At 47.9% G+C, this 21,833-nt stretch overlaps 1 protein-coding gene across 3 annotated transcripts in view; it reads right to left on the bottom strand.

The window, feature by feature from the left end:
* Positions 1-227: 227 nt before the first annotated feature.
* LOC127577713 (dual specificity protein phosphatase 8-like) overlaps positions 228-21,833 on the bottom strand; it is a 178,835-nt gene continuing 157,229 nt past the window's right edge. For all 3 annotated transcript variants that reach the window (XM_052029192.1, XM_052029194.1, XM_052029193.1), the window contains 4 exons: positions 13,416-13,582; positions 9,895-10,054; positions 8,641-8,764; positions 228-6,750 (listed from right to left, as the gene is read on the bottom strand). In XM_052029192.1, coding sequence (XP_051885152.1) covers positions 5,571-6,750; positions 8,641-8,764; positions 9,895-10,054; positions 13,416-13,582 — 1,631 coding nt within the window. In that variant the 3' untranslated portion in view covers positions 228-5,570. The remainder of the gene's footprint in view (positions 6,751-8,640; positions 8,765-9,894; positions 10,055-13,415; positions 13,583-21,833) is intronic.

Raw genomic sequence — 21,833 nt, 5'->3', positions numbered from 1 at the left:
AGCCCCTGGTTTCCAAAGGTTAAAATAACACCTTTAGCCCCTGATACCCAAAGATCTCCTAAGGCCCACTGGCTGAATGGCTCAGTGACTACATTAGATCCCAAAGGTAGAAAAGTAGGGTTTATTCGAACAAAAGGTTTCAAAGCCCCTGAAGCAAACAACTGAACCTTTCTGGTTCCGGCCACAACCTTTGAATAAATCCCCAATGAACGTGAAGAAAACCATCGTTAAAATGTCTATCCATTTATTTATTACACCACTGTTCCAATTACAAAAAAGCACCATAATACAGCATTCAATAAATAGGGCTAGTAACAGAAATTGAAGTTTCTTCATTACACTTGGTAACAATATCCAAAATACTTCACAATGTAAAAGACCGGCAAAAATGATGCATCAACTACACGAGATAAAGGCTACAACACACAACAAACAGACCAAAATAAGGAATATAATAAATAGCCTGGGTTGAACTAAGGTCAAAACAAAAAGGGACAAACAAAGGAAAAGCATCAAATGTCAATTATAATAAATATTTAATCTACACTATTTATATTTCTGATTCGTATCTCCGTTTATAGCTTATTATGAGAGGAAGTCGGTGCATGTAAATATAAGCCAGTTATGCTTGTGGGATGGTGGGCAGGAGGGGATGGTGACCGTGAAACTGCCATTGACATTTGTTTAGGGAACTTATGAACGAGCAGAGGGGGTTAGGTGCAGCTGAGGACGAGGTTCAAACCAAAGAGGGCATTCTTTCCCCAACAGCAGAAGACATCAGCAGTCACTCAAAGCGACCCTGTCGCTGAAAACGATCTGGTTGCCTGCTGTGACTGATACCCCTTTTCATGGACAAGGACTGGCAGGGTGCAGAGAGCAAGAAATCCCATCGAGGATTCAGAAGTGGCTTTACATTGGACTGAACGTTCCACTCTGCAACACTGACAAAATGGGAGGTTTAACCTAGAAAACAGAGATGCCCTTGAATTGGCCAGAGGATAAATAAATAAATTCCAAAAGGAGAGATATAATCAGGATTATTTAGAAGAAAACAGTACGTTTCCTAGATTGGCAACAAAGCTACACATTCTCAAGAGTTAAAGGAGTAACATCCCAATCGAGATAAAAGTTTCCCTTTCTATTTCCTGTAAATTGTGGCAAAATCCATGGTGGGCCTTCAAATGAAAATCCTCCGAAGTTTTTCCTTTATACTTTTATTAATAATCTTAAATTATGGCCCCTCCTCAATGACTGAACCTATTCACCAGTAACCCTTTCAAATGTGGATCATTTTGAGGTTTGTTGAGAAAGGCCTATTTAATGATCTACTGCAGGTTAAATAATCAGTACTTTAAGAAAACAGGGTTACTGCTCTGATTTGATCAGAAAAAGTTCAGTTACCAGGTCCAAGTCAAAGGGAACCGTGCAACTGTGATTGTTTCTCACTTTGCACAGGGATTTTCCAATGAGAAAGAGAGGGCAGGTATTTAATAGCATTTTTTAACCCCATTCTCTTGCCCCACAGCTGGCCTGCAAATCTGTTCTACAGTATAATTAGACTGTGGGCTATATTAACATTGCTATTTCCCTACCACTGAGGATCCAGTAAGGGTGGGTGGTGAGGGGGGGGGGGTACAATTTTAAGCCCTTTCTGTTGCAACTATTCAGGAGTCCTGAGGTGCTGCAAGTCCTCTGATAGTTTTTGACGGCTGTCAGGTCCCAGCACTGACTGGTTTCCCAGCCTGACTCCAGCTTGGGGCTCCTGGTGAAGGAGCAGGTGCTCTACACAATGAGACAACCTGATCCAAGAATCACTGGACCTCTTTAGTGAGGCTCACTTAGAATGCACGTTGTCTCCTTGGTACACAAGAAATGCCCTGAAAACCCAGCACCTCAGAAACAACATAAAACTCTTTGGTAGAAATGAACAAACTTTACTTCTGAGCAATAACCTTGATGGGCCAGTGGCCTACTCCTGTTACTGTAGTGCTTGGTGCCCTGAGCACCCACAATAGATCAGGTGGGAATGCTAGAAGGTGGACCAGTATAATGGTTCTTTGAATACTTTGCTTGGCCTATTTCCAACACAATGTAGAAAGGACACTTTTGTAATGGTGGATAGAATACAGAGTGTTGCTGTTTACTAACAGAACCCATAAACATGACTCTCCTTATAGGGTCATTGATAGGATCAGACAGCACAGAGACAAGATCTTCACCTCAGCAAGTCTACATTCGCCATCGAACACCCATCTAACGATTCCATTTCATTTTCTCACATTCCTATCCACCTCACACAGATTCTACATACCAGGGGCAATCTACAGTGACCGATTAACCTGTGTTTTTTTGGGATGTGGGAGGAAAACCGGAGCACCTGGAGGACACCCCTGTGGTCACAGGGAGAACTTGCAAACTCCACACAGACGGCAGCCCAGGTCAGGATTAAACCTGGGTCGCTGGCGCTGTGAAGTAGTGGCTCTACTGTGCCTTGTGTGGTGATGTTTAACAGCAGGGAAAAAAAGTGGGGTTGAAGGGTTGTGTCCAACCATACTGGATATCTGTTTGCCAAGCTTCAGCAGTGCGAAGCAGCAAGATCTATTGGTGGGCCATTGTCTAACCACTGCAGTATCAGCCTTAATTGTAGGTGCATGTTGGTGCTTGCTGGGATGAATAAGCTCTGTGGGGTGTACCAGTTGTCACTTTATCACATGTATGAAATTTTCTGCTTCTTCCTGGCCCTGACATCTGGAAATTCCCACTCCCAGAGTTTCACCAGCTTGCCAGCAGGAAGCACTCCGGGGCTATCTCGGATTGACTCTCATCCTCTCCGCCCTCAACCCCTGCTTCCCCTACGACCTGTAACTGGTGCAGGTCGAGCCAAGCGGGTCTGGGTTAGTCCGCACTCTGTGTTGCCGTGGTACTATTGTAGTGTCTGCTTGGTCTGAAGCATTCAGGTAAATGTTCTAAACATCACATCAGTCAGATCACAACTGGGTGCCACTGGAAATCCATCTGATTCCATTGTGGTCAAAAAGCAAAATCCTGCAGGTGCTGGATGTCTGAAATAAACACAGAAACATGCTAGAAACACTCAGCCAGTCTGACAGCGGCTGCGGAGAGAGAATGATTCAGGTCGATGGCCTTTTATCAGAACATCTCCAGTGAAAGATCATCCACCAGTCTCATGAACCCTTGTTCTCTCTCCACCTGCTGCCTGACCTGCCGAGTATTTCCAGCATTCCCCGATTTTGTTGTGAGCTCCCTCTGGATCAGAGCAGCTGTTCCGCGACTGACTGCTGGTGGCTGAGGAAATCCAGGTCAGCCCAGCCAGTGCTTGGATCCCAGAAATGTGCATGTCCCACACGGGGGTGGGGGTGGTTGGACGGTATGGCAGGAAGTTGTCGAGTCCGACCAGAACTGTGAACCGTAGAACCATAGAACAATACAGCACAATGCAGTCCATTCGGCCCACCATGTTGGTGCCGACCTTCAAACCACTCCTAAGACTATCTAACACCTTCCTCCCATATATCCCTCTGAGTGGGACGAGAGGAGAAGCAACGCCGACAATAGCCAGGGGAAGGTGTGTCCCTCAAACTGTGGCGACCGAAGAAAGGAGGCGGGGTGCAATTCATCATCATCCGGCCTGGATTACAATCATCTTCCCTAATGCTTAGAAAGTCAGCAAATCCATGGGATCATACATGGACCTCCAAGGATTTTACACGGCAATGGGCTGTAGGGGATGAGTGGGGTGGAGGGGAAGAGTGGGTTGGATGGGGCAATGGGTAGTAGGAGGCACTGGGTTGTAGGAGGGCAATGATCTGTAGGGTGCAATGGGCAGGGGGGCCAATGGGCACTATAAACAGGTATCAAAGGGCACAATGGCAATGTCGGAGGGAAGGGTCTTTGATGGGCTCTGAAGACAAGAAGGTGCAGAAATCTGAGGGAATTTCGGAGAGGGCTCAAACCTCACTCTGCTTGTTCAGTTTATAAAAATTCTGGAAATAATTTAGTAAGAAAAGTGACTGTGATGCCATAAAAACTCAGCTCACTGACTAATGTCCTTCCTTGCTCAGTCTAGCCTTTGTGCCCTCCAGTACCACACCGATGTGACTGACTTTTAATTGCCCTCTGAAGTGTTTCTAGCAAAATACTCATTTGTGTCAGAACTGCCACCCTGCGGCAGTTCAGGAAGAAGTCGTCTATCCACGCCTTCTCAGGGATGAACTAGGGCTGCTGGCCACATCAGTCACACCCTCACCTACAGAACAACTCAAAAATGAAGAGAAAGGCAATCGATTTTTCAAATCAGCAAAGTCAATGATATAAATAACTATGATGCTTTTTTCTACGGAGTGGGACAGATAAAAAATATTTCATCAACGTTTATCTCTCGGGCCTCAAGCAAACAGTCACCAAGCATCTGACCAGCATTGCTCAGTTTGAAGTGATTTAAAGGAACACAGCCAGCTTCCCCTGCCGACAGCCCAGACCAGAGACCATCTGTTTCTTTGTAATGTTTACAGCAAGCTTTTCCTGCCCAGGAGTCAAAGAAGGTGGGAAGGAGACGAGCAGTGGGGCAGGGCGGACAGGTAAAACATGCGGCTTCTTGGAAGGGCACCGTTGCCGCTGGGATCTCCTCACCTTGGCCTCCCAACATGTGGTCAGTGGCGTGTGATGCAATGAGGTCGCTGCACCTTTGTACCGAATGCAATGGATGTGTGCAACCAGCGTTTGGCCTGTAGGTAGTTTGGATGTCCAGTGAGAGCGAGCACTTGACTCTCCCCCTTCCTGGAAATCACAGGAATCTGCCTAGGTTAATCCGTTTTTAAAACCTGAGATGATTGTTCCTTTGTATTGTGGCTGAAGCTTGTGTACACTTCACAAACAAGATGGGGAGGGTGGTAAGAGAAAAAGCCTTTTTAATTTTTCTGTTTATTCAAACCTGAGGTATTTGCATCAAGCAGCCAGGATATCTTTAAACTATTTAAAAACATTTAAATCAGCCATAATAATAGATACACCACTATTTACATTATATTAATGTCTGCATCCATTTGCAATTGGTTCATACAGATTATCTCATAGAAGGTACTTTTCCAGCCTTAGTGCTGCAGTCTGCATTTCAACGGGCTCAGTCACACACAAGGAAGGACAAAGTGCAATAAACGGCCTTCTCAGGTAGCAGTCCTGTGCAGACCAAGGTACGATGTGGAAACAGAAACACAAAATATATAACTAATAAGATAAAACCAGACTTTCTTTTTTTTTTGAGTATTGCTTGAAGTACTTAAATACCGCACTGTACAACGTTAAACAGGGTGGCCAGTTCCCACATTTTCTTTTTCACCATTGCCAGAATGTGTGTGGAGAAATAAATTAGCGTCTCTAAAAACGTTCAAGACAAATTTCAAGTGATGTGTCAACCCCACTCTCTGTATCACGAGAGAAAATAGTTACCCGCGCTTCCACTTTGCTTTTACAAAAAGAGCCTTAGCAGTGCCCGGTAAATAACCACAGATCCTCCCTTACACCCAGTTACACCATCCATTCCCAGTGCTGTGTCATGACACCTCGATGATCTCCATACTGCCGGAGAAGCTGGACTGCTTGCCGATTTTCCCCAGGTCCTCCCGCGACCTGCTCTCCGACATGCCGTCCTCAAACTCCATCTGACAGCTCCGCCTCTTGAATTGTTTCTCGATGGCGCCTTCCTCGTGCCAGCTCCGCCTGACGTCCCTCTGCTCTGCCTGCTTCTCCCGCAGCCGGACTGGCCCATACTGCTCACAGCCGGCTGTGGCGGGGTTGCAGCCAAAGGACGGGTAGGAGGGGGCGGCGCTGCTGAAGAGGCCGGCGCTCCCCCCCTTGTGAGCAGACTGTGGCTCTGTGCTGAAGTACCACGGGGAGTTGACGGAGGGGTTTGCCGGGGCGGGGGACTGTACCAGTTCTGTGTGTTTCCCCCACCGGTTAATCCCGTTGTTACCCAGGGGGAGCTGCTGGGCACTGGGAACATTCAGCAGCAGCGCCTGTTTCAAGTTGTCCTCCACACTGTTCCCCTTGTGGGCCGGGCAAGGTACGAATGTCCTGGTTAAGTTCAAGCTCAAAGGGTGCACCGGTGAACTGGACGAGTTTGAGAGGCTGCCGTTGTGCTTTGGTTTGCGCCTCTGCCGGGCTTTCGACTCGCTGCCGACGTCGGATCCGGGGCTGTCCGGGCTTGGACTGTGCGGCTCCTGGCCGGGGCTGCCCGTCCTCACCTCCAGCTTGCAGAGCTTCGGGATGTCGTCGGAATCCATCGGCGTGGCGGCCTTGCAGCCACCAGGGGCGGGGCTCGGCGAGTAGGAAGACTTGATGTCCAGCGAGAAGGAGCGTTTGAGGCGGTTGGTGTCCTGGATGCGCTGCTCTGTGGAGAGGTGCAGCCCGTTGAGGCTCTGTTGCAGGGTGACATGCGCGGCGTTCTTGCAGTCACTCCCGCCACTCTCTGCCTCGCCGCCTGGCTGGCTGGCGTCCTTTGGCGCGCCCTGCCCTGCCGCCTCGGAGGTGGGGAAGCCGGGGCACGTCCTCTCCCAGCCGCCTCTGCCGCCGTCGGCCGCCTCCCTGTCCGCCTCCTCCTCCGGCTTGTCCGCCTGCGGCTTCAGGGGAGCCAGGGACCGGACCTTCAGGAGCCTCAGGCTCTTCTCATACTCCAGCAGCTGCCCCATGAAGTTGAAGTTGGGAGATATGGATGGTCTCCGGTCCTTGATGAACCTGGAACGGGAACACAAAAGACACTGAGCTGCTGCTCTCGGTAAACCATCAGTGCGCACACTGCCATGCTGACAGACAGGAGGGTCTCCTGCCAACAGTTCAAGTCGAGCCGAGTTGAGCTTATTGTCACGTGCACAAGTATGGTGAGGTACAGGTGCAATGAAAAACTTGCCTCCAGCAGCATCACAGGCACGTAGGTACAGACAGCACAGAATATAAATTATACAAGACAGAGAAGAGAGAGAGAAGACTGTGCAAAAACAAGATATGAGTGGAAGAAACAAGACACGATCGAAGGCAAGTCCATGCTAGAGTAAGAGGTGGTCTGTAGTGTTCTGTTGCTGAGGGAGGGTTAGGGTTGGTGTAGGTCGGTTCAAGAACCTGATGGTTGTAAGAAAGTAGCTGTTCCTGAACCCAGTGGTGGGGGACTTCAGCTTCTGTACCTCCTGCCCAATGGTAGCAATGAGAAGACGGCATGACCTGGTGGTCAGTTCCAACTCATTCTCAACGTGCAATGCAACATATCTATGTAGTCCCTTCCATCATTCTCACTGCTATAAGGGCCACTTGAATATTATTAAAACACACATAGGTTCAGTCAATTACTGGTATAATGGCCTAGGCTTGGCCCACCCCATTAAGCTGGATCTCCAGCAGACAGGGAGGCCACACCAGAGATTTGCCTCTCCCCAAATCTGGAGGAGGTAGGGCACTCTGGGCTCTGCCACAGAGCTGGGCTGGGTCAGGTGGGAGAATGGAGAAGGCGGGGGGGGGGGGGGGGGGGGGGCGCGGGGTGAGTTAGTGAGAAAAGACGTGGAGGAATAGGTGACTAGCCATCTGATAATGACATCCTTGCTTAATGCTGTTTTCCTTATATTCTGGATAATGGGTGTATGTGTAACTCCATCCCAGGTACTTAAATAAAGCACCCTCAACCGATCCTCGAGCACTGGAAACCAGCAAGGTTCAGGAACTAATGGCAGGAAAAGGACTGTGGCAGAGCACAAGACAATAGGAGCAGGAGTCAGCCACCAGGCCCTCGAAACCTGCCCCGTCCATTCACAGGACCATGGCTGATCTATGCTGGCCTCAACTCCTCTTCTGTGCCGGTTCACCATTGCTCTCCAGTTCTCGATCTTTCAATCATTTATCTGTCTTCATTATAAAAACATCTAATGATCCAGCCTCCACCACCCTCGGGGGCAGAGAATTTCTGAGTCGCTACCCTCTGAGAGAAGAAATTTCCACACACCTCAGTTTTGAATGACTGACCCCTTATTTTGTAGCCATGTCCCCTTGTTCGTGACTCTCCCCCTTGTGAAAACATCTCAACATCTACCCTGTCATGTTGATCCTATGTGTTTGAGTAAGGTCAGTCCCCATTCTTCTACACTCCAAGGAGTACAGACCCAGACTGTCCAGCCTCGAACACATCTCGAAGACCAGAACGCATATCTGAGAAACTCCACCTAATATACGCAAACAGACAGAGGTAACACACATATATGCGTGTACCACACACACACAACCCACACCCACATGCATATAGACGCAGACAATCCGCATGTACATTGACCCCATCATGTCATACAGTCCGTTCCACTGCTTTCTCATTCACACAATAATGTTTGGCAAATCGGTTCATCTCTAATTTAAGTGCAAATCATAATGACAAGCCTCCCCAGCATCGCCTCTCCTGTAATTACACTGAATGGCTTGTAGCTGCACAGCGTTTTGAAGGATGCATACTTAGGAGTGGCTGGGAGAGAGAGAAGAGTTTCTTCCAATCACCACCATGTGGTTGGGAGGAAGGAAATGAAATGCAATGTGGTAGTGATCGACATTCACAGAACCTACTCCAGCCTGCGGGGATAGTCTTGAATCACTTACCTGTAAGCATCGTCTGAGGACAGCCCCATGCTCTTCATGATGTAGGCAATGGCAACCGTGGCTGATCGCGAGATCCCAGCCAAGCAGTGAACAAGCACTCGGCAGTTGGAGACCTTTGCTTTGTCTGGACAGGAGAGAGAACAGCTTGAGATGAATATGCTCCTTACCTACCATTCTACCCCCACATCGCATCTGATCGGGAAGACCTCATGAAGTGCTGGGCCCTAAAGCACCTCATCAGAGCCCGAGCCAAGCCAAAGGACTCTGTGGCCACACTGCAACCGTACCACTGACTCCCTGGTCATAGATTGGACAGAAAGGGCAACGGGTTCACTAACAGAACCACTCCTACTTGGAGCAGCACCGGGGGAATGGATGGAAAGGGCATTTAGGAGGGCCGTGAAGTAATTTAAGCAGGTCCACAGTAGGTGCTGACCATCGAGCACCCCTTTTTCCACTCATACCACCTTAACCCATCTTATTCTCCCCACATTCCCATCAACTCCCCCCCAGATTCTCCCACTCACCTACGCGGAATCTACAATGGTCAAATAAACTGACCAGTGGGACGTGGGAGGAAACCAGAGCACTTGGAGGAACCCATGTGGTTACAGGTGGAGTGTGCCAACTCCACACAGACAGCACCGGAGGGTCAGGATTGAACCCTGGTTTCTGGCGCTGTGAGGCAGCGGCTCTAACCAGCTGTGCCACTGTGCTGCCGAAGAGTAAGGGCTGATTGTGAAAACACACGGAGTCCACTTTCTCTCCTTTCCGAAGCTGGTGATTGAGGAAAAGGCAGCCTCTGTGGTTGACACCCCATTCACCAGCAGTGTACCATGGACGGCATCTGTGCAATGTATGGGCTCCACTGCAGTAAATAACTGAAGCTTATACGTAGCACTTTCCAACCCTGCAATCCCTACTGCTGGAACAACAGGGAACCTGGGAACCATTTGCCTCTGAAAATCCCTCTCTAAGTCAACACCCTCCCATCATTTCTTCACTGAGGAATGGGTCTAAATGTGGAACATCCTACACAGCAGCACCGTGAGGGCACTTTCACCATAAGCATTGCATCAGTCCAAAAGGGCGGTTCTCCAACACCCTCTCAGAGGCAACCTCATCAGCATTGCCCACATCCCAGACCACAGAAAATAAAAACCAAGGGGCTGTCTATAAAATGTGTTGGGGAATTGAAGTCTCAGCCCTGCCACACCCAGCAACTGCCTAAATGATACTTAGATCATACGTTACCTATAAAATCAACAGACTCATCCAACCAGGGCAGAAGCTTCTCACAGTAGTTGTCATTGACTGGAATGCGCATGAAGTGACTCTCCGAGATGAAGTCTGGCTTGGGACAAGAGTTGCTGGCATTGAGAACATATGTGATTCCATTCTGTACCATGAGGTCCTGCAACAGGGACAGAAACATGGGTTAATGTACATGCATTAAAACAAGTGATATCTTCCAAACACACCACTGGATTTGTTGAGGTGATATTAGCAGTCATTTGAATGTCATTAACCATATCACCACTGCTGTATTAGGAAATATCTAAATATCTCCTGCCTTAAGCCAGAGGTCTGGTCTGGTGTGTGCATTTGAGATGGTCTGCTGTAATACTTGTGCGCACACCCCGCTCTCCTCCCCCACCCCCCCCCCCCCCACCACACACACACACACACACACACACACACACACACACACACACACACACACACACACACACACACACACACACACACACACACACACACAGGCATGTGTGTTTCTTTGCCAAATAACTAGAGCTCTATTACCATGAACAGATTACATGAAGAATTTAGCAGGAATTTCAGAGATGGAACACAGAATGTCACTTGCTGCAACAGATAAATCGATTACAGGTGGTGAACATCGCCGGTAATGCCCAGTATTCAATGCCCATCACTCAGTGCCCTTGAGAAGGTGGTGGTGAGCTGCCACCTGGAACCTTCCTCTGATGGTTCTCCTTCGGTGTTGCAGGGTAGAGAGCTCCGGGTTTACACCTGGAGAAGATGTGGAAATGGTGATATACTTCTAAGTCAGAATGGTGGGAAATGTGGGCGGGGAACTTGCAGGTGGAAGCCCCCCTGAACGTTACTTCATTTCTTGGTGGGAGAGGGTGTGGCTTTGCTGTCAAGTAAGCCTTGGCTAATTGCTGCATCTTGCAGACGGTACAGAGGGAAGGAGCGAAGACTGGGCAGCCTGCCAATCAAGTGGCAAGCTCAAAGGGCAAGGCTGGGGAAGGATGACAGGCTGAAGAGTGGAGGCTGGTGTTTGTAGGGTACAATTACTGACATGGACCACTGGGATCTAATGGCTTGTTTTCTATGGTCCAGGTTTTAAACAGGAAATGATGGCAGCATAGTGGAAGCAAGTTCAAGCAACTCCTTGGTTGCGATTCTTTAATTGTAACAACCAAGAATGAGACCACTGCTGAATGTGTTTTTGATTGTGAAAATTACTAGAAGGCCAACAGTGAAATCAGCTATCAGTTCGAAGCTGGGTCACTTATCCTTGCCACTCTGCACCAAAGCAAACCCACTGACAGCCAATTCCTCTGGTCATAGAATGACTGGGTTTTGTGCAATTTCCCTTGTTAGAATTTATAGCACACACCCAGGCTCCTCGCTGGCTGTGTTAATAAAAGCCCTCCACCCAAAATGCCTCCTTCCCTTTTCACATGCTGACTGCTTACTGCCTGTGTCAACATTTCACATTTTTACAGAGATTTCTGAAAGTTAAATGCCTCTTTGTATTTTTGTAACACACTTGTTTCTACATGAGGCAGTGTTGAAATTGGAGAGGAGATAAGGAAAACCTTTTCTCAGCGAGAGGGTGCTGGAGGTCTGGGACTCACTGGCTGAGAGGCAGAAAGCGTTGGCACAGTTAAACAGTGATTGGGTGTATACTTGAAGAGCTGTGACCTGAGGGCTCTGTACCAGTGCTGGAAGGTGGGAATTCTCCTTCAACCAGTGCAAAAATGATAGGCTGAGCAGCCTCCTTCTGTGTTGCTAATTTTCTATGATTCTAACTCTAATTTTATGTGGATATTGTCTACATTAATAATTATAACTTCTGCAATTCTCTCTCTCCCTCCCTCCCTCTGTCTCTCTCTCATTCCCCCCACCTCACTGCTGCATCTAACTGGAGAAATAACACAGGGGCATTAATAGCATGGTGCATTATTTGCACTTTCATTACCTATTAAAGTTTTAGAGGAGAATTAAAAATAGATTGTGGTTAACTGGTGGTCTGGGGTGGGAGATCATGTAACGAGAACTCCAGGAATTTGGAGTGACAGAGCTGCCACCCTACACCCTGTTAATGTGGGAGAAATTCTTGTTTTTTTTATTTCAAAAATAAACTTCATTCATAAAACTATACACAAGAAATGCAAAAAGCATTGGATGGCTCTCCTTACAGTCACAGTGTTTTTAACAGAGCGGTTCATTATCTTTTTCCTGGGGTCGAAATGTCTAATACCAGAGGGGCATGCATTTGAAGAGAGAGGGGGTAAGTTCAAAGTAGGTTGTGCGGGGCAAGTTTTTGTTTTACACGCAGAGAGTGGTGGGTGCCTGGAATGTGCTGCCTGGGGTTGGTGGTAGGGGCAAATACAAAGAGGGTGTTTAAGAGCCTCTTAGATGGGCACATGAACGTGCAGAGTATGGAGGGATATGGACATTGTGTAGGGATTAGATTAATTGGGCGTTTAATTACATTTAATTAGTTTGGCACAACATCCTGGGCCAAAGGGCCTGCATGCTGTGTTGTACTGTTCTATGTTTAATAAAATGGGATTAGTGTCAGCAGGTGGTTGATAGTCAGCATGGAATTGATGGGCTGAAGGGCCTGTTTTCCATGCTGTATCGCTCTATGAAAATGAACAGCTGCTCGAGTGAAATCTGCCTTGGATATAACCTGATTTCTGAAATGACCATTCTTAAATTTTTTTTTAAATTTTATTTACAGTGTGGTAACAGGCCCTTCCGGCCCAACGAGTCCACGCCGCCCATTTTAAACCCATATTAACCTACCCGTACGTCTTTGGAATGTGGGAGGAAACCCACGCAGACACAGGAGAACGTACAAACTCCTTACAGACAGCGACGGGAATCGAACCCTGATCACTGGCGTTGTAATAGCGTCGCGCTAACCGCTATGCTACCGTGCCGCCTGATATTAGACATTTCGACCCCAGGAAAAAGATAATGAACCGCTCTGTCAAAAACACTATGAATGTAAGGAGAGCCATCCAATGCTTTTTGCATTTCTTGTGTATAATTTTATGAATGAAGTTTATTTTTGAAATATTATTCTGTAATATTAAACAGTCAGGTCAGAGTACAGAACCCAGCCAGTTTATATTGGCAGTAGTGAATAGAAGTGTGACGGGATTTTGATCCAATTTCCAACAGCAGCTGAGCGACAGGAATAAGGTGGGGGAAATTGAGAGCAATCGAAAAGAGACAGCAGACGATCAATGGGGCTAATGGCATCATTTTGTTCAACAAACAAACAACAACTTGCATTTATATTGCACCTTTGGTAAAATCTCTCAAAGCATACCACAGAAACATTAGCAAAAATTTGAAGGAAGAAGATATCAAGACAGAACGTAGTTAGAGATCAGATTTACCCAGTGTCTTAGTAGGGGAGAGGCATATCAGCTTAGGGGAGTTATTCCAGAGTTTACAGTTAACTTGCCCAGAAGTCCCACTCATTCCTGTCAGTGGAAGTGTAAACGTACCTTATTTAGCACATCTTTCTGTGAGCCCAAGTACAAATGAGGAAGGATTCGTGTGGGACCAATGTTGGCGACTGGTAGGCATGGTTGAGAGATGCTCATTGGCAGGAGAGTGGTGGGCTTCCCCTCGCATAGGCCTGGGAAACAGGATGAAAATGCGGAAAATCCCCCTGGTAGGAAAAAAGAGAAAAATCATGACTCCACTGATATCTCAATCCACCTTATGTTTATCTGCCACTGTAACCTCGCAACGGACAGGCCCAAAGCATGACCTGGTCATTTTAGCTCATTACACGAAAGAGAAATGGCTTTCCTCTGAGTTAGGCTTCTCTTTATGACAGAGACCCTGAGCTGCCCATCATTACCATGCCTGGCTTACTTCGGGGATTGCAAGGCTCTGGGTGAACTGCTGGAAATACTCAGCAGGTCAGGCAGCATCTGTGGAAGGCGAAACAGAGTCAACGTTTTCAAGTCGAAGACTCTTGCTGTGCAGTGGCTCAAAACCAGCGCTGGAAGGGCGGAGAGTCTTCGAGCTGAAACATTAACTCTCCTGTCCTGCTGAGTGCTTCTAGCACTTTCTGTTCTTCATTTAAGTTTCCAGCATCTGCAGTTTTGTTTTTGACTTTCAATTACTGGAAAGGAAAATGTGAAACTTTGGTTTAAACACACGGAAAGATTGTGGCTGGCAAGCAAGGATGTGGGCTTGTGTTTTCACTCATTCCTGGGTCAATCCAGGGCACCTGGAGTTACCCAGGCAGTGTGTTCACCTGCCACAGGCCACTGCGGAAAAATGGCATACACCACTTCAGCCAGTGCCCTGACTCACACTAAACAGCGTCTCCACATGGAGGGGCTGCCGCCCTATTGGTTGGGCAAGTGGTATCTCCTGCTTGTGCACCGGAGACAGGAAAACATCCCAAGCCTGATCTCAATCTCATAAGATGTCCAACAACACCACCCCACCCCAGCCCTTTCCCTGCATCAATCAGTAGATATCGACCAGGAGCATTGATTCCAGTTGCTTTTCCCCAACTCCTCCTCCCCCAAGGGCTAACAGTGCCAGGCTCACTGCCCCCTGAGCTAAAATCACAGGCATCAAACTGTTTCGAGGACATTCTGGCTCTGTGTGGTTCTGCTAGTTAAAGGAAACAATGCCGGGGAAAACAAGTGTTCAAAGGTAATGATCACCGTGTAACTTTTCCTCTTGTTTAGGGAAGTACTGATGGCGAGAAGCAATGAAAGAAGAGCATCGTATCTGTGAAATTCTGCCCATGTTCTGTTTGGTGGCCGGACCCCTTCCAAACAGGAAGAGTGCGTGGTGCGTGAAGCATCAGGTAAAGCCGCACATGCCTGCTCCGTGTATGCGTGTGCGCACATGGTTGTGCATGTGTGTCAATGCACATGTGTGTGTACACCTGTCTTCAGATCCGTGTGTGTGTATATTTAGATGTGTGTGCATATTCAAATGTGTATGCATGGGTTTGTGCACATGGATGTGCCAGTGTGCTAATGCGTGCGTGTGTGTGTGTGTGTGTGTGTGCGCGCGCGCACTAAGTCCTGCCTGCGCATGTGTGCATGGCCTGTGTGACTAAATGCAGGTCCATGTGACTCCCCCTTTGTGTGTGCAGATTGATGAGGTTATGCAAAGCTGCCAGCTAAACCCGTATGAAGTCAGCAGAGTGATTCAATCTTTCCTGCTGCACTCAGTGCATTTACACAGCTCTTAATGACTCATGAGAAGTGTTCAGCACAGACCGCAGAGACCAGGCCTCTCCCTCTTGCCTCAACAGAACTCTTTCACTTCAGTGGGAATCAGCACTCGGAAGCTGCCTGTGTCATCAAATAAGCTGGTGAAACTGAACAGGCAAGTGTGGATGCCCGCAGATAGCACTGAAGGGGAAACCAATCATTTTATAACTTTCCATGCTACTAATCCCCAAAGTCAGAAAGTTGCTGAAATATCAGAGAAGCCACATTAGAAGATAAAATATCTGCAAAGGCAGGTTAAGACCAGCTTGCTTCATATTTCTCAATCACTGTTAAACATCCGAAAAGCAAGTCCTTTCTTTCCTAAATTTAGGAGTATGGAATTTATTTAAAAATCAATCAGCTGTCAGCTGGACCTGCCCCATGGCCTAATGGAAATGTTGAGCTGATTTTAAAACACAAAACAGAAAATTATCAGTGCTGGAAACACGACTGTAGCAAATGTGATAAACAAACTTGCATCCTTTCAGAGTTTAAAGATAAATTTTATCTCAGGGTGACTTCTACCATGGACCATGAATTGGAGTTACGTCATCTATATCATCCAATTTTTATTACAACTTTATCTACTATGATAACAGTTTTCTGTTGCTGGCCTGAGTCAGTAAAGGGGTAGAAAAGTGAATTAACCAAGGCCCAGTCAGGCACTTTTCTTTGGTGGTTCTCACGAGTTGGAAATGAGATTTCAAGTTCACCTACTTAAACCTTGACTCAGTTGACTTTACACTCGCCTCTAAGTCATAAATGTTAGTAGGTTCAGGTCTCCACTCCAGACACTTGTGCGCACCGACAAGTGTGCTTGCTGAGGGAGTGCTGCGCTGTCCGAGGTTCTGTCCTGCAAGCCGTGGGTTAAAATATGGAACCACCTCGCCACAGAAATGGGCGTGAGAAATCCCATTGCTTCTCTTTTCCAAGTTCACCTCAGCGTCTTAACTTCAACCAACGTCACAAAAAAATGATTATCTGGCTGCTATCGCTCTGTGGCATCTTGCTATGCGCAAATCAGGTCACCGCGGTTCCTCTTTCATGGCTCTGAAACACGTCACCAGCTTCGGTGGGTCGTGAGTTAGTGAGAGGCACGGTGCAAATGTGAGTTTGTTCTTGCTCTGTGTCTGGAGCCACAGAACCAGATTAAGGTGGAAAGGTGTCAAGCCATAAACAGGATGCCTCGAGCAGTTGTGTAAGCAGTTTGTGTAAGCAGGGGAATTTCTGGCAGGAAGCCATCGCTGATTCTGCCCTCAGAAGATAAGCATCTCTGCTGCTGTGACATCACCTGCAGTTAATAATGCTGAACAAGTGAATTCAGTTCTCATCACCTCTCACAATAAATCACAAGACAGAAACTACGTGAGAGTGTCTGCAAGGGGCTGAAACCCTGGGTTAACATCCAGCGAGTATCCAAATAGGGATGGGTGTGGAGTGTGATAGAACACCTTGGTGGAGCAGTTTAGATCAAGAGCTCCACCCAAAACAAAGCTGTGTAGTTTTCCCAGGCCCCAACTGGCTCTGTGATATTGTATGGTCATACAGCATGGAAATAGGCCCTTTCTATCCGGGAAGGTCCCCATGGAGGTCTCTTTACGCGGGAGCCCTCCCCCTTTACATTGGGGACCCGGTTGTGGAGGGTGTTGCACAGAGCAGTACCGTGTAACCATTTCCTAGGTCGGTTTATGGACTCCCCAGCCGCCTGCCATTTCTGCGGCCAGGAGGAGTCAGTGTATCATGTGTGTATATGGCGTGTGAGAGGTTGTAGCCTCTAATTGATACCTGAAGGGGCCACTCCCCAAGTTTCGGCTGTGCTTCAGCCCCCACGCTCCTGACCTTCACTCACCAGGTGCGGGGGGGAGGGGGGGGGGGGTTGCTCGGGGGATCTCCTGGTCGGTTTGCTCCTGGGCCTGGCCGAGGTGACCACTCACGGGTCCAGGTGGCGGGCAGTCGAGGGTTCTGCCCGAGCTGTTTGCCTGCCCCCCTTCCGGGGCTACATCCATGCCTTCGTGCCCCTGGGGAAGGAGTGCGCGGTATCCACGGGTACATTGGAGGCCTTCCGGGAACGGTGGGTGCCACAGTGGCTGGAGTCCGTTCTGGATAGAGATGATTGCATCGTAATTTGAAGCTATTGACTGTAAGTAGCTTGAATTGTGGAATATTGTAGTATTGTAATGGTGTGATGCTGTAGTCAGTGGAAAAGGAAAGAAAGTAGGCCCTTCGGCCCACCCTGTCCATTCTGACCATCAAGTACTCATTTATATTATAAGAGACTTACACTAGTCCTGAGTGATCATGCAGAGCAGGCATTAAAATAGACAACAAAAGAACAGATGGAAGATGTCACAGCCTACCTCAGAGATCGGATCTTGTCAGCAATCTGCTGTGGGAATCCTAGTGGTTTTGTGCCTATTATGTTTTCAACTGACAACAGTAACTTCTAATCTTTGGGTACCTGGATCCAACTGGGCAATGCAAGAGCTGCAGAACAGTGCCTTTCACCTCCATGATGTGTCAGTGTGCTTTACAAACTACATTTCAAGGGGCTGCAATAACCAGCAGCCAGTCTGTACTCCATAAGGCTCGATATACCTTCTTCTTAAGCAGATCCTTCTGATAGAGGATGATTTGCTCCCGCTCTGGTTCTGTGGGTTTGGTGGCACTGACGGGGATCCACAGGAGGTCGGTAGATGAGTGGTTTGGAAGGTGATGCGCTCCTTACACGGGGAATGCAATGGTGAATTTTGTCATTGATGTTTGCTTCCCTAGCGAGTTGGCTCTGCAGATAGGTGAAGTGGGTCACTTCTAGCAGTGTCTTGTTGTGGACCTTTATTGTTGGAGGTCGGAGAGGCAGGTTGGGAGAGGACACTTGTTCTGGAAATGTTAAGCATTCAGCCCGTCCTCTTGGATGCATCAATCAACAGGTCAGTGATCACTTGGTGCTTAGCCTCTGAACATGTGCATGCGAACGTCCGTGTACTGCAGCTTAGTGACAGACAATGGAGTGGCCTGCGTCTTGGACTGCAGACAATGTGGTTTGTAGAGATTCCCATTTGTCCTGTGGGTTAGCTCCAATCCCTCGAAAGTGGAGTGAAGGGTGGCACTGCGGCAAGAAGGATTGAGAAGCATCGAGACAACAACATGGCTTTGCTTGACACCGGTCTGCACTGAGATTGGCTCTGTTGTAGACCCACTGGCTAAGATACGGTCTGTGATAGAAGCCACAGAGCGCCCACAACAAGCCCACTGTCATTAGTATCTGTGAAGACTCTTGGATTCGCTACCAGAAAGACCAGCACTGATTGGATGAGAATGATCAGGTGATCCAGAAATTTAATTAACCACAACACAGGCTATCCTTGGATTGGAAACTACACTCTGCCTCAAGGGAAAAGGACAGAAAAAGGGGAAAGACATCTGAAGAACGAGGTCCAACAGAAAACCCCTGACCACATAAGCAGATGGTGCGTGCAGAAAGCATAGGTCTAACAACTCAGTTACAACCATGAAATGATACACACCAACTTTTCACTGTTGTCAAGGCCACCCACAGCATGCTCTACCAAGTGCCAAGAATGAGGGTGAACTCAGCAAGGAAGCAAACAGTATTCCCGCTGAAGTTCTACAGCTTGTTGAAGGAATTCCAGTTACAAGTTCACAACCTCATCTCTCACATCTGGGAGGAGGAAGATATACCGGGTGACTTCCGAGATGTCATAATAGTAATCGCCTTTGGGAAAGAAGACGGGTCTGACTGTGGTAATTACAGCGGGATCTCCCTCCTGTCTGCTACAGGGTAAGACATTGTCAGGGCCCTCCTCATTTGCCTCCTCACTGTGGACAGAGGACTGCTCCCTGAATCGCAGTGAGCATCCATTCCAGTGTTCATGACCTTCACTGTGTGACAATGGCAGGAGATTGCAGGCGACAGCACTGAACTCAAAACGGGACCCTTTTTTGACCTCGCTCAAGACGCTGACTCCATCAATGGAGAGGAACTGCAGCAAACTTCTCAAGCTTGGTTGTCTGCAGAAATTCATCTCCATTTTACAACTTAGTATCAGATAATGACCAGAAAACGTTGTTTTGGTAACAGTGACTGAGGGAGGAATTTAAGCCAAAATAAATGAGAACTTTTCTTTGACCATTGCATAGAGATCCTTTACATTCACTCAGCTGTTAAATAAAAGACAGGGCGCCTCTGTTTAACACTTGAGTACAATAAGAAGTAAGTCTGACAGTGAAACATCTCATAGAGTCATACAGCACAGAAACACGACCATCAAACATCCTTTTGCACTAATCCTGTACTGATCCCATTTCATTCTCTACACATTCCCATCACCTCCCTTCAGATTCTACTGCTCAGCTACGCACTTGGAGCAATTTACAATGGGCAATTAACAGACCAACCTGCACATCTTTGGGATATGGGGGGAAACCCACAGGAAGAATGTGCAAACTCCACCCTGACAGCACCGGAGGTCAGGATCGAACCTGGGTCCCTGGTGCTGTGAGGCAGTAGCTGTCCCACAGTGCCACTCCTACCACCCCCCCTCAGAGGCTTCATAGGAACATGATCTTATGCAATGCAATACAGGGTAACGTAATGAGATGTTAGGACAAGTGACTGAAAGCTTTGTCACAGGAGTACGTTTTAAGGTCCATCTAAAAGAACAGAGGGAGGGGTCTGGACAGCAGCAGCCAGACATCGGTGTAGCTGCCAATGGAGGGTTAAAGCAAATGGACGTTGCAGGAGGAGGAAGGCAGAGCTGTTGTATGTCTGGACGAGATGATGGCGACTGAGTGACGAGACTATGGAGTGATTTCAACGGATGAGTGAGAGCTTTAAAATCCAGGTGTTGCTTGACCGGGTGCCAAGGTGGGCCACTGAGTGCAGGAGTTACAGGGACTTTGTACAAGTCAGGAATGAGGGCTGCAGGGCTCAAGCCTCATGGAGGTACAAAAGACCACAGATGCTGCTGGAATCTGGAGCAACAAATAATCAGCAGGAGGAACTCAGCGGGTCAAGCAGCATCTGCTGGGGGGGGGGGGGGGGGGGGGGGGGGTGGGGGGGGGGGGGGGGGGGGGGGGGGGGGGGGGGGGGGGGGTGGGGGGGGGGGGGTGGGTGGGGTAGGATTGTCCACGTTTCAGGTCGAAACCCTGCATCAGTCCAGACCGAAAAGTTGACAGTTCCTTTCTCCCTCCCCCCCATAGATGCCGCTTGACCCGCTGAGTTCCTCCAGCAGATTTTCTGTTGCTCAAGCCCCGGAGAGCTCCAATTCACCTCCCCTGTGCAACCTGGCCACCGATTTATGTAGGAAGCGAAAGGGAGAAACTGACCAGTTTCCTTCCTGAGAGACAAAAATAAACATGGGACAGACCCTTCAGCAGCAAGAGGTTTGCCAGACAGTCAATTTTTATCCCCTATAATTCATTGGTCTGCTAATAATTACTGTGGTCGCTGGCACATTGCTCAGGGCTTTAATATGCCCTCATAGGCCTTATGGGAGATGAAGCGGAAAATTGGTCTGATCTTAACAGCTGTCACCTCAGCAGTCTCTCCTCACTTGCTCCGAGAAAAGATCTTTTACTTTATGGCAGAGGCTAATTACCGCAGTGCACTATGGCTGCCTCGCCCTCTGTTTAGAAGCCTGGTGCCTCGTATAAACGATGAACAAAGCTTAGTTGCCTTCACATCTTTCTGATGCATTTAATCCTTAAGCAGACCGCAGAGGGCATTTTCCACATTGAGTGTAGGTTGTCCAAATGAAAAACAATCTTAATGCTTGCAAGTGTAAAGAAAAACAGCCAGACGGGGAGTAAAAGCATATCTTTTATGTGCAAATTAAATTTGCTTAAAAATCGCAATAAAGCAAAAGGAGAACATAAGGGATATAAAGGAAGATTATTTCACTCAGAGGGTGGTTAGCGTTTGGAATACACTGCCTGAGAGGTACAACATTTAAGAGATATCGTGAATTACCAAGGCATGGAACTGCACAGACTCAGTGCTGGTAAATAGGGTAAGTATAGATGGTTGCATGTATGGGTGTGAGCTGAAGGGCTTGTTTTGTGCTGTATGACTCTAAGGAGGAAAAGCGAGGGGAGGCTAAATGGATGGGAAAAGAATGCAGTGAGGACAGTGGTGTGTTTGTGACACAAGAGTTACCATTGGCGCTGGTGGAAAAATCAGCTGAGGAGCCCTGATGTCAGTCATCCCGCCCCAGCTGCTTGCCAGGTAGAATGGTTACATGCAAATACAAGTGTAACACTGACCCGCTCACAGTATAAACACACCTGGAGCTCCTCTCCAAAACGTCACACACCAGGCCAGCTCGTCAATGGAAGAAGTGACTGAGAACATTACAGATGTAATGACACCCATTGCGATCAAGACGCCAAATCACTCACGGCAAAGAATGGAGCAGCTGTGGGATGGGGAGGGGCGGTGGGTGGAGGGAACAGCAATGGAGGACAACAGCCAGATTCCAACTGATCGACAGTACACGACATTTGTCCAGTGCGTGCGGCCATTTCGAGAAAGGGACCACCAGCACCTTCTCAATAAACTTAGCAAGAAGACCCCTATTAATTTTTCACTCTCCCCACCTTCCACCATATTTGGTGAGCTCACTGCAGCGAGTACTGTAATATCAAGAATTATAA

The sequence above is a fragment of the Pristis pectinata genome, chromosome 14 (assembly GCF_009764475.1).
Source record: "Pristis pectinata isolate sPriPec2 chromosome 14, sPriPec2.1.pri, whole genome shotgun sequence".
Taxonomy (NCBI): domain Eukaryota; kingdom Metazoa; phylum Chordata; class Chondrichthyes; order Rhinopristiformes; family Pristidae; genus Pristis; species Pristis pectinata.
The sequence above is the reverse complement of the archived record's forward strand: the minus strand, read 5'-3'. Positions and strand labels throughout refer to the sequence as shown.